Source organism: Aegilops tauschii, chromosome 5 (assembly GCF_002575655.3).
Source record: "Aegilops tauschii subsp. strangulata cultivar AL8/78 chromosome 5, Aet v6.0, whole genome shotgun sequence".
In the NCBI taxonomy this organism is placed as follows: Eukaryota; Viridiplantae; Streptophyta; class Magnoliopsida; order Poales; family Poaceae; genus Aegilops; species Aegilops tauschii.
In genome coordinates, this window is record NC_053039.3 from 497,327,703 (window position 1) to 497,341,729 (window position 14,027).

The window sequence follows — 14,027 nt, forward strand, 5'->3', positions numbered from 1 at the left end:
GATTGATTGAATGCTCCTTGCGGCATGTGCATGCTGAAACACAAACCTTGCAGATCATGTGCCAGGTCAGTGAAGCATATCCGTGGCCAATCCTACGCAACAATGCACTAGGAATGACTGTAGAGTAAACGATCCAGCTCAGTGGGCAAACACTATGTGAATATTATTGGTGACCCACATGCACTTCCTGTGACCACATAGGATTTTTGCCTGCCCAAGGCTCCAGATCTTAGTACTGCTCCCGTCTTACCCTTAAGGATATTTCTATCATCCCGTGAGATTTCTGAACTCCAATTTGGATGTTGCTAATAGCACGATTGCATGAAAATATCCTATTGATATGCACACCACTTTGTGCACACGACACCCTTCGATTGGACTGTTGTCGGCGCTCCCGTTGCCTACCATTCCTAACACATTACTACTTCCTGTTAATGTGCCCGCACACAACTACAATTCTAGAGAAAAAGATAGTGATGAGGAACCTATTTATAACTCCATCCATGTACAGAGAATTGACACACACAGTTATGCCATTTATTGTGTGGACGTTTAGTTGAGCTGGTTATATATAGCACATGTGTCTGGTTTTTCTTGAAACTTCACTCATTCCTTTCAAGTCACCATCACACTGTAATGAGATCTCATTTTCTAGCTCACGCGCTGCCATTGCCATCTCCTTGGCCGACTTAGCTGGTGAGCTCCGCCTCACACAACTAGAGGCGAGAAGAAGGAGGAGGAAGGGCAAATTGCGATACATAGCAAAACCACAATTCAAATTCAAAGGGCTTGGTCTAAAATTTCTTGTGGGAAACCCAACCTTATCTATGAAACTCAATAAAAATGATTTGCCGAGGACAAGGCCGTTGGTACAGGCTTTCCTGAGATGGCAGGACGCACATAAACCGGACCGCCCGATCGCCCGCAAGATCCAAAAGGCCAGACGAAAAACAGGAGCCCCCGGCCCGTTTACAAACCCACGCCCGGCGACGAAGACTTCGAAGCTCGAGCCGTTCCCCGTTCCCACCACCGCCCCTCCGCCCGGCTCTTCCATGGACGGCCTCCAGCGCCGGCCCGCGGCGGCGGCCGCCGCGAGCGCGAGGGGCGAGGGGCAGCCTCCGGGCGGGCAGCGCGTCATCCACTGCGACGTCGAGCCGGCGCCGCGGGCGTGGCCCGGGATGCAGATGCTGGCCCTCGCCGCCGTCCTCGTGCTCGGGGGCCTCCAGTTCCTGCCGGCTACCCACTTCCGCCACCCCGCCGACCCCTCCCGCACCTGGGTCCCCTTCGACTCCTCGCGCCACCCCCAGGTACTGCCGCCGCCGCCGCCACGTTTCGCCGTGCCCGCCCGTCTCGCTTCCGGCTCCAGCGCTACCTGCGATTTGCGCTCTTGGGCTTGACTGTGCGGAGCGATATTGCCTGCCCGCCTATTGATTTCTCCATATTTCACCCCCCGTTCCAATTGAGATTCCCATTTTCATGTTTTTCTAACTGTTTTATTCATGATAAATGCATTTCTTTCACGGATGGGGAAATTTGGTGGACGCGATTTGGCCTTCATCTTGTGGATCCTTGAAATTTACAGTATAGGAAGTCCAAATGTAGGATCAGAACTGAACCTGATACTACTCCTGCCTAGTAGACTAGTAGTACATGGTTAAATTGGAATTCCTGCCTAGTGGTTTACTGTACTTTATAGGGTGTCTCCTCAGAGTTGGGATTGATTTGCACTGACAACGGTTTTGATTACAAGTTAGTCCGAATTACCAAAATAAGCTCTACATTTTATTTTGCCCGCAGGATCTGTCCCATGAGGTTGAAACTGTAGATGTATACTCTTCGATAAGCTGTCTGGATCTTCGTACTCTTGCTGTGCTGACAAACTCCACCCTGTCCAGCTCAAGGTGCTGTTTCTCCGTTTTACTTGTATTTCAGTAATTTTGCTGTGAGGAAATTAACACGATAACAGAGAGCCTTAACTACCAGAACTTTACGTACCTGATGTAGAATAATGTCATTCTGCATCATAAGATTCATGATTATTTCACATTTCCATGGACAATGGTGACTGCAAAACATAAAGTGATTAACCACCGCTTTGGTATTGGATAGTTTTACCTCTGCTCATTGCAATACTACGGTATAGAATAGAATTAATGACGTAACTGTGGCTTTACGTATTTTTTGAGTGTTCTATGTAACCAACATGTTTCTTTTTCTTTTTTTCTACAGTGATCCGCATCATGTATCCTTCAATTTCGTGATACCTGAAGGAGGCAATGATCAAGTGCCCTACTACAAGATAAAAGCAGTGCTACCTGATTCAAATATTACTGTTACTAGGTGAGCGCACAAATTAAAATGCTCACGTATCGTTGGAATTCTCGCGTCCTCATACTTGTTACCTTCAGCCAGAAGCGAATCAAGGATAAGCTAAATCTTGCCACTCCAGAAGGAAACTTTTTTGCGTTATTCCCCAATGAACTGTCACCAATCGTTATTGCAAGGGCTCTCTCACGAACGAGATATGTTTATATCTCAGCAGACTCAATGATAAAGGTACTATGCATATATCTGATCTATTTACTCAGCTTATTATGGGACTGCCCGAGAGATAATCATTTGTCCCATTAAAAAATTTCTGCCAGAAGATAGTTTTTTTATGTTGCTGGTCATATGGCTTGTTTGCTCTCTCAGTAATTTAACTTGTGATGATGGTGAGCGGTCATATTGCCAGGGTTGTGAGTTCTTTGATGAATTAGGCATAGTTCCATGGAAGATTTTGAGCATGAAAATCCAGTTATTAAACACAAAAGGCATAACCTGTCACGTCCAAGTATATAGCAAAGTAGCATTTTCTCAGCATCTTCAGGTTACCTCATGTGAAATGTCGCTCCTACGTACCCAGGGAAAAATTGAAGACCTTGTTCGCATTGATTTGGGCAGTTATGCCGTGGGTGCTTCTGAAGATTGTAGCTCGCGCCTTGGAGATTACATCAGTATGGATGTTCTGAATGCTGTCCAAAGAACAGCTCCAAGAGGTTTGCTACATCATACTGAAACTTTTGACAAGGACACGTGCCTACTTGATTTTGATGTGCTTCTGGTGGAGCCACGTAATATAAAGAGGAATCTGATTGACTCTGTCGCCTTTTGGACCAAGGCTGTCAACCTAGCTAATCAAAGGTCAGTGACTCGATTCTGTTCTGGGCAAAAATACCCATCTTGAGCATGTATTAGAATCATACTTATTCACCTAGGTATATGATAACACCATTCCGGTTCCTGCCAAACATCCATTTCAGGGACAGTGTTATGTTGGCAATGACTCTGGCCTTCTATGACGATTATCTAAAGCTCCCTACCAACTGGAAGCGCGCAGATGCTAACACAGACATTCTATACTATGACGGACCCAAGAATGTTTGCGCTGAAGATGGCCTCCAGCACCAAGAAAAAGGATCCGGCGAGATCTGGCAGCACTACCTTGGTCCGAAGTCCGACTCGGTGTTGAGCACCTGAAAGGCGGCATTTCATCCTATGTTCTCCATCAGTGGAAGACCAGCATTTGAGATAGGGCGTTGAACCTTTCAGCTGTAGCACAAGATATAAGAGGACGCGGGTTACCTATTAACGTATCACACATAGCAGTGAAAGATAGCATGCTTTTTTGTTACCATTACCAAAGGATCACCAAAATGTTGTACTCAGTAAACTGATTTCGTTGAGGCAAGTCAAACCCATGTCGTGTTTGTACAACAATGTTTTAGAAGCATCTAAGCATATCTTTTGTCTGCATTTCTTTTAATGCCAAAATGTTGAGGTAAGAAGAAAAATCCCCAAAGGGGAGGGACAGACGATGCACGCCGTCGGTCTACCACACACGCGCCTGCTGATGAGCTCCAGCTCCAGGATTGAACTGCTGTTGCAGCTCCGCTGGAGATGGATTTAGCCTCCTCTGCATCCCATCTTCCTCCACCAACAAGCTTATTCTTGGGGCAGCAGGTGGTGAATCCCCCTCCCCCTTCGGCTCCCATCTCAGCATCACAAGAGGAGAAATGCCACCACCAAACGTCAGGCGTGGCCCGCACGCTTCGGCGAAGAACTCCACACAACTGGCATCACGCCATACGCCATCAAGGCAAGTCCTATAGGAATACGGAGTACTCCTGAAATATAAGAGTGGTCTGGATCACTAAAGTAGTGATTTAAACGCTCTTATATTTATTTACGGAGGGAGTACTATTGTATCTCTCCTTAGCTGCTGCCGTCCGGCAGAAAAGGCGTAGGATCGGATCGAGCCGGGTAGCCCTGGGTGAGAGAGAGAGAGAGAGAGAGAGAGAGAGAGAGAGAGAGAGAGAGAGAGAGAAAGAATGAATGTTGTCTTGAGCAGTGCACCATCGTCAATTGTTGTAGCAGGAACCGTACTTCTATAATCAACAGTAATTCCGTCGAAGATGACATGCTACAGCTACTAGGCCCAGGTGCTGCTGCAACTTGATTGTAACATTGCTATTGGTTGAGTGAAATTGGATCATTGTTGTACTAGCGAATCGTGCTACGGCTAACATTCATTACTAGTTTTGGCCTCATTTGGGAATTGGGACGACTGTGATCCAGCGCAAAAGCAAAGGAAACATGGTCGCCAATACAAGTTGTTGTTAGACCTCGGGAGTAAAGCACTAAGGATCACACGGGAAGAGTGCAATCATTAGGTAAACCTAAGTAGAACATACAATGGACTCAAGAACAGCTCCAACCCTTCTTCATGGCCGTGCGCCGCACCTAAAAGAAAGGCATAAATTGTATACATTTTGTGATATTTGTACAACAATGGCGAAATGACCTGAACTACAATTTGTGTAGAAGATATGCATACCACTCCGCATAAATCGTATCCATGGAAGATGATGATCTCCGTGTTCCCGTTGCCTATCATTCGTAGCACATTTTTTCCATTTTCTCTGCCAATGTGTTAAATCAATAGTGTTGGCACTATTTACAATTCCTGTGAAGGTAGCAACGAAGAAACTACTTGTATATGTAAGAGGTTGAACTCTAGTCATATTACAAGAGTTGGCGCGAGTGGTTGTGACATTTATCACTACATGTTTGGTTGAGGGCTTGAATTTTTAGTGCCAATCATTTAATTGGCTCTAGTTTTGGAACAAATACCCATTTTTCCTAAACTTCAGTTTTTTTTCTTCGAATCACTGAACCTACACCCAGCCATACTTGTTACCTCTTATGTCAAAAATAAATCAAGGTTAAGCTAAATGTTTCCACTCCAAAAGAATACCTATTTTGATCATTCCGTGATGAACTATCACCAACCATTATCTCTACAACTCAACTCTTGTGAAAGAGGTATATCTATATCTCAGCAGACTCAATCATAAAGGTGCTATGCATAGATACCATCCCTCAAAAACTATGCATGTACTTGATCTATTTACTCAAACCTATTACACACTAAATTTCCCAATAGATATAACCATTTATCCCATTAAGATTTTTCTGCCAAAAGATAATTCTCTCCTGTTGCTGGGATATGGCTTGTTCGTTATCTCAATCATCTAACCCATGATAGATTGATAGTGAGTAGCAATTGGTAATAATTTGTATAGAATGCTCCAAAGTAGTTAATAATAATGTTTTAAAGAACGCGTTGTCAAGCATTTAACCTGCCATGTCCAACTATATGCACCAAAGTAAGCATTTTCTCACTATCTTTGGATTAAATTTGAAGACCTTGTTCACATTACTTTAAGAAGTTATGCCATCGGTGCTACCGAAGATTGTAGCAACCACATTACTTGATTTTGATGCGCTTATCAAAATAATTTGAAGAAGAATTTGATTGACTCTAACATGTTGTGGTTTAGGTTTGTCAACCTAATTAAAGTTTAGTGACTCCATTGTGCATTCTGAGCAGAAATATTTATCATCAGCTTATATTGTAAAATCATGTTAAATTCACCTACTGTGTATTATAACACCATTTCAGGTCCTGCCAAACATAGTCCCCAGGGATAGCATCAGGTTGTGTTGAACCATTATGGGCCTTGCCCATTCTCACTTAAACCCGTTAAATCCATGTGGGCCCGGCCCATGGCCATGACCAAGAAGAGGTTGTGTCATGTTAAGTTGTGATCCAAATTCATATAAAGTATAAAGGCTAACTTCTGACAGAGCGGAGCAGAGGCCGGTCGCCAGGAGGCTTGGGATGTAGCGGACAAGTTCATCATACTATATATATCCTTTGTAAGCCGCTGCACGGGATAAGTTTGCGATGTTTGTAACCTCTCCCGGTATAGTGAAGTTTCGCTGGCTGGCGCCGGGCCGTGGTTTCTTCCCCTTCACATTGAAGAGGTTCCACGTTAAAATCTTGTGTCTCCTCTGTGTTGATTTTATCTTCGTCATTTCTTTTGCCTGTCGTATCTCTAACATGCCAGCCGCCAACTAGTGTATGAGAGGTAGCCCCCCCCCAACACACAGACGAGACAGGAAAGGTTCGATCCCCCTCAACCCCTCTTGATACAATAGGTTGGCAATGACTCTGGCCTTCTATGATGTTTTTCTAAAGCTTTTGACAAATTGGAAGCGTGCGAATGCTAACACGAACATTCTCTACTATGATGGAGGCAAAAATCTTTGCTCTGCAGATGGTCATCAACATCAAGAAAAAGGCTACGGCAAAACCTAGCGCAGCAATACCTTGGTTTGAAGTCCAAAGCCATACTAAGCACCTGAAAGACGACACTTCATCCTATGTTCTCCATTGCATGGTAGTGGAATATCAGCATGTGAGGTAGGGTTTTTGGTCTTTCTGAAGTAGCACAATGTATAAGATGTCGGTTACATATTAACCTATCAGACCCACCAAGATAAGTGTGTTTTTATTTTACCCAATGATCACTAAAATATTGTACTCAGTAGACTGATTATGTTCATATAAGTCAAATTCTTGTCTTCTTTGTACAAGAACATTTTAGAAGCATTTATTTGTCGAAACGTTGCACTATCATTTTCCTACCTATCACAACTAGCACTAAATTCCACTGTTCGCTGATTTTCAACTAGCCATAACCTTCCACCCATAGTAGAAAAGGTTCGGCCCAAGTGTTCCAATGCCTCCATGTTTCCCTTCATATGAAATAAGGTGAGAAAATAGTAATGGTGTCGGAAATGACAAGGTAAAAAATTAGGCATATAATCCGCAAGTCTCCTCTTTTGTGAAATATTGACTTGGAGATACTACCAGACCTCTCTCTTGTACCTTGTCATCTCCTTGTGGCTGCCAACTCATTTGGGAAGACTGTAATGCAGCTCCAAGGAAAACATGGTCACCAATATACAAGCTACTATAGATCACGTCAAAAGACGGACACCATTAGGCTAGCCTAAGTACATCATGACGACCCACTCCAGGCCTGCACCAAAACTCCCACGTGGCAGCACACCACACCTACACGAAAGTAATTTTATGATATTTGAACAACAATGACTCCATGACCTTAACTACGAGCCACGTAGAAGATATGCATACCACTTTGTGCAAATCGCATCCATGGAAGATAAAATTGTCTGTGTTCTCATTGCCAATCTTTCCTAACACTCTTTTCCATTGTTCTACCAATGCACTCGAGCAATAGTGTTTGATGTATACAAATACAATTCTTGAGATAAAGGTAGCAATGAAGAAACTACATATATAAGAACTAGGACATGGTCGAGAACAATACAATGTGTATGTATGAGGTTCAACTCTATTCATACGCCAAGAGTTGACGCGGGCAGTTATGACACTTATTACATCATGTTTAGTTGAAGCCTTGAAGTTCTAGCGCCAATCATTCAATTGGCTCTGGTTATGGCAAGAAATGGCAATTTTCATTAGACTTCAGTTTTTTTGAGCCACCCAATCTTCATCCAACCACACTTGTGACCTTTTTATTCAAAAAGCAAATCAAGGATCTGCTAAATGTCATCACTGATCCAGAAGGAAACTTCCTTTGGGCATTCCAAAAACAAGTGTCAGCAATCATTATCGTAACAACTCAGCTCCCGCGAAAGAGATATATTTATATCTCAACAGCTTCAAAGCATAAAGGTACTATGTATCATCCTTCAAAAACAATGCATGTACCTGATCTGTTTATTCAAACCTATTATTAAGCTTCCCGAGAGATATAAGCATTATCTCTCATTAAGAGATTTCAGCCAGAAGATAGTTTTGTTTATTGCTGGCCATACGGCTTGTTCACTCTCTCAATCATCTGAATTGTAATAGTGAGCAATAATTATTAATAATTTAGATAGAATACTCTAAAGTACTGCCTCCATTCACAAGTATAAGATGTTCTAACTTTTCTGTAAACTGGATGTATATATACGCGTTTTAGTGTGTTTGTTCACTCATTTCAGTTCGTATGTAGTCCATATTGAAATATCAATGACATGTTACATTTGTGAATGGAGGGAGTATTGATAACAAGGATTGACACAATGCTCTCTTAATCTTCTAACCTGCCATGTCAAAGAATATACACCAAAGTAAGCATTTTCTCAGTATCTTCGTATTGCCTTATGCAAAACATCATTCTCCTACCCTGCCATGTCAAAGTATATACACAAAAGTAAGCATTTTATCAATATCTTCGTATTACCTTATGCAAAACATCACTCTCCCACCCAGGGGAAACTGAAGACGGTGTTCACATTGATTAGACAGTTATGCCATCGGTGCTGCTGAATATTATAGCAATCGCCTTGGTGACGGTTCGAGTGTTACCAATGGTATGTATTTCTATTGACATAAACAAGGTGAGACAACAGTAATAGTGTCGGATATGATAGGGTACAAGAAAAAAACCGAAAGTTCCACAAGTCCTCTCTCCTGTGAAATGATGACTTGGAGTGGTCAATTGTTTCTGAGGACGAATCATAGGAGTTGTAAATTCAACATTAATTTCGTCAAATATGGCAAGCTATTATTATTATGCACAGGTGCTCGGCAACTTTTTTTTCTGAGGGATAGGTGCTCGGCAACTGGATTGTAATGTTGCTATTGGTTGAGCAGAATTGGACTGCTATTGTGTTAGCAAGTCATGCTAGGGTCCACTCTCATTCTTTGTTTCGTCCTTGGATTGAGAATAAGCTAGATTTTTTTTTCATCTTGTGAAGATTGAGAATAACCCATCCTTAGTTGCCAAGCTTATTTGAGATGATTATAATCCGATTGAAGAACAAAACACGATCACCAATACAAGCTACTATCAGATCCTGGAGTTAAGCATTGAGGATCACTCGGAATGAGGGACGCCAGTAGATAATCCAAGAACATCATGACGGTATGTTGCAGGGCGCATACGATTAGAACTCTTGAGAAGAAGGTAGCAAAGAGAGAACCACTCCAAACCTTATGTATTTCCATAGTGAACACTCCCCAATCAATATCACAACAACTCGACTCTCGCAAAAGAGATATATTTATATATCTGCAGGCTCAATCATAAAGGAACTATGCATATACCATCCCTTGAAAACTATGCATATAACTAGTCCATTTATCAAGCCTACAACTCGTTCCAGATGGGTATGTAAGGTGCAACCATGATGGAAATAACTCTCCCGATAGAAAATTAGCTCCCTAAAATAAGACAACTTGCGCGAAAGAGATACATTTATATCTCAGCAGACTCTATCATAAAGGTCCTGCATATCCCTCTGAAAACTATGTGTATACCTGATCTATTTACCCAAACCTAATACTGAACGTCCTAAGAGATAATCATTTATTGCATTAAGGTCTTTCTACTAGAAGGTAGTTGTATTTTGTTGCTGGTAATATGGCGTGTTCGATCTCTCAATCATTTAATCATCATAGTGATTAGTAATTGGTGATAATTTAGATAGAATGCTCCAATTGCACATCAAAAGGTTTCTTTAGAGAAGTCTGTATTGACCGTTTTCTTTAGTATTGTCAAATGATTGCATTTTTTCAGTCTTACTTTGCATGAAATAAATTTAATTGAAGATACCCCTTTACGAGTGTTTATGAAATAGATAATCAACATAATAGACCAGCTTATTATGAGAGGATCATATTGCCAGGGCTGTAAATTCTTTCGTAAATTAGGCACCACCATAGAACATTTTGAGCCCCACCATATTGCCAGCTGAATTGAATTAACATCAAGAACATTTCCTATCCTTATGTATATTTGTGGTTGGAAATGGCAAGAATGTAAGATTCTGGGAGGATAGATGGGTTGGAAAAAAATCTCTTAAGGAGAATTTCCCTAGACTATATAATATGTGTTTAAAAAACAAATCTGTTAGTGAGATGTTGGGTAAAGGGCTTGATGATGTACAATTTGGAAGAACACTTTATGGGGATTGATGTCTACTACACAACATTCTTCTTGTAGACGTTGTTGGGCCTCCAAGTGCAGAGGTTTGTAGGACAGTAGCAAATTTCCCTCAAGTGGGTGACCTAAGGTTTATCAATGTGTGGGAGGCGTAGGATGAAGATGGTGTCTCTCAAACAACCCTGCAACCAAATAACAAAGAGTCTCTTGTGTCCCCAACACACCCAATACAATGGTAAATTGTATAGGTGCACTAGTTCGGCGAAGAGATGGTGATACAAGTGCAATATGGATGGTAGATACATGTTTTTGTAATCTGAAAATATAAAAACAGCAAGGTAACTAATGATAAAATTGAGCACAAATGGTATTGCAATGCTTCAAAACAAGGCCTAGGGTTCATACTTTCACTAGTGCAAGTTCTCTCAACAAGGATAACATAATTAGATCATATAACAATCCCTCAACATGCAACAAAGAGTCACTCCAAAGTCAGTAATAGCAGAGAACAAACAAAGAGATTATTGTAGGGTACGAAACCACCTCAAAGTTATTCTTTCCGATCAATCCATTGGGCTATTCCTATAAGTGTCACAACAGCCCTAGAGTTCGTAGTAAAATAACACCTTAAGACACAAATCAACCAAAACCCTAATGTCACCTAGATACTCCAATGTCACCTCAAGTATCCGTGGGTATGATTATACGATATGCATCACACAATATCAGATTCATCTATTCAACCAACACAAAGAACTTCAAAGAGTGCCCCAAGTTTCTACCGGAGAGTCAAGACGAAAACGTGTGCCAACCCCTATGCATAAGTTCACAAGGCCACTGAACCCGCAAGTTGATCACCAAAACATACATCAAGTAGATCACGTGAATATCCCATTGTCACCACAGATAAGCACATGCAAGACATACATAAAGTGTTCTCAAATCCTTAAAGACTCAATCTGATAAGATAACTTCAAAGGGAAAACTCAATCCATTACAAGAGAGTAGAGGGGGAGAAACATCATAAGATCCAACTATAATAGCAAATCTCGCGATACATCAAGATCGTGCCAAGTCAAGAACACGAGAGAGAGATCAAACACATAGCTACTGGTACATACCCTCAGCCCCGAGGGTGAACTACTCCCTCCTTGTCATGGAGAGCGCCGGGATGATGAAGATGGCCACCGGTGATGGATCCCCCCTCCGGCAGGGTGCCGGAACAGGGCCCCGATTGGTTTTTGGTGGCTACAGAGGCTTGCGGCGGCGGAACTCCCGATCTAGGTTATGTTCTGGAAGTTTGGGGATATATAAGAGGTGTTGGCGTTGGGAAGAAGTCAGGGGGCTCCACGAGGCAGCCACGAGGTAGGGGGCGCGCCCTCCACCACTAGTAGAAAACAGGGCTTAGGTCACAGGGCAGTTTTCACATTAGCCCCGGTTCAGTCACGAACCGGGACTAATGTGAGCATTGGTCCCGGTTCGTGAGCCCAGGGGGCCGGCCGGGGCCTCGTGGGCATTAGTCCCAGTTCGTATGGACCCTTTGGTCCCGGTTGGTGGTACAAACCGGGACCAATGGGCCACGCTCCTGGCCCACCACCCTTTAGTCCCGGTTCATACCACAAACCGGGACTAAAGGGCTGGTCCTAGTTGCGGCCAGTGTTTAGTCCCACCTCGCCAACCGAAGGGGGCTCACACCAGTTTATAAGCCCGTCCCTCTCTGCCTTTTAAAGTGAAAATAGATGCCCTTATACAGGGAATTTGACCTAAATTCACAGTAAATTTCATAGAAATTTATTATGAATTTAGGTTGAATTTTCTCTATAAGCGCATCTATTTTCATTTTTTCATATTTATAAAATAAATAAACCTTAATAAAATAAATAAAACTAAATAAACCTTAATAAAATAAAATAAAATAAACTATAGTAACTACAATAAATAAACCTTAATAAATTAAGTAAAAATAGCAGCAGTAAAATAAATAAAAATAAAATGCTTTTGGAAGAGATTGTCCGTTTTGTACACGAAGTGCATCCAGTTTATGCCGTAACCCTCTCAACTTTCTTGCACATGCTATGTGGATGAAATGATGATATCATGCCAACTTTCAACCTTTTCAGAGTTCATTTGAAATGCTTTTCAATTTTAGGGTCTTATAGCTCAAAATAATTAGTAAATGCATGAAAAATAACAAATGAAGTCAGAAATGATTGAAAAATGATGATGTGGCTTTGAATGGTGCATTTTGAACACACAAAACGTTAGGAGTTCAAATAAGTTTTAAAAAATGAAATCCCATTGTAACACACGAGTTTCCGGATGAAATCCTGATACTTTGAAAGAGATTGTCCGTTTTGTACACGAAGTGCATCCAGTTTATGCCGTAACCCTCTGCACTTTCTTGCACATGCTATGTGGATGAAATGATGATATCGTGCCAACTTTCAACCTTTTCAGAGTTCATTTAAAATGCTTTTCAATTTTAGGGTCTTATAGCTCAAAATAATTAGTAAATGCATTACAAATAACAAATGAAGTCGGAAAGGATTGAAAAATGATGATGTGGCTTTGAATGGTGCATTTTGAACACACAAAAAGTCAGGAGTTCAAATAAGGTTTTAAAAAATGAAATCCCTTTGTAACAGACAAGTTTCCGGATGAAATCCTGATACTTTGAAAGAGATTGTCCGTTTTGTAGATGAAGTGCATCCAGTTTTTGCCGTAACCCTCTGCACTTTCTTGCACATGCTATGTGGATGAAATGATGATATCATGCCAACTTTTAACCTTTTCAGAGTTCATTTGAAATGCTTTTCAATTTTAGGGTCTTATAGCTCAAAATAATTAGTAAATGCATTAAAAATAACAAATGAAGTCAGAAAGGATTGAAAAATGATGATGTGGCTTTGAATGGTGCATTTTGAACACACACAAAGTCAGGAGTTCAAATAAGGTTTAAAAAATGAAATCCCTTTGTAACAGACGAGTTTCCGGATGAGATCCTGATACTTTGAAAGAGATTGTCCGTTTTGTACACGAAGTGCATCCAGTTTTTGCCGTAACCCTCTCAACTTTCTTGCACATGCTATGTGGATGAAATGATGATACCATGCCAACTTTCAACCTTTTCAGAGTTCATTTGAAATGCTTTTCAATTTTAGGGTCTTATAGCTCAAAATAATTAGTAAATGCATGAAAAATAACAAATTAAGTCAGAAAGGATTGACAAATGATGATGTGGCTTTAAATGGTTCATTTTGAACACACAAAAAGTCAGGAGTTCAAATAAGGTTTAAAAAATGAAATCCCTTTGTAACAGACGAGTTTCTGGATGAAATCCTGATACTTTGAAAGAGATTGTCCGTTTTGTACATGAAGTGCATCCAGTTTTTGTCGTAACCCTCTCAACTTTCTTGCACATGCTATGTGGATGAAATGATGATACCATGCCAACTTTCAACCTTTTCATAGTTCATTTGAAATGCTTTTCAATTTTAGGGTCTTATAGCTCAAAATAATTAGTAAATGCATGAAAAATAACAAATGAAGTCAGAAAGGATTGAAAAATGTTGATGTGGCTTTGAATGGTGCATTTTGAACACACAAAAAGTCAGGAGTTCAAATAAGGTTTAAAAAATGAAATCCCTTTGTAACAGA

The 14,027-nt window shown here is 41.2% G+C and overlaps 1 protein-coding gene across 1 annotated transcript; it reads left to right on the top strand.

The window, feature by feature from the left end:
• The first annotated feature begins 874 nt into the window (after positions 1 to 874).
• On the top strand, positions 875 to 3,805 carry LOC109769295 (uncharacterized). Its single transcript, XM_020328049.4, has 6 exons — positions 875 to 1,307; positions 1,798 to 1,901; positions 2,230 to 2,340; positions 2,409 to 2,556; positions 2,906 to 3,183; positions 3,303 to 3,805. The coding sequence occupies exons 1-6, from the start codon at positions 1,053 to 1,055 to the stop codon at positions 3,517 to 3,519; spliced, it is 1,113 nt and encodes a 370-aa protein (XP_020183638.1). The 5' UTR covers positions 875 to 1,052; the 3' UTR covers positions 3,520 to 3,805.
• The last annotated feature ends 10,222 nt before the right edge of the window (positions 3,806 to 14,027 follow it).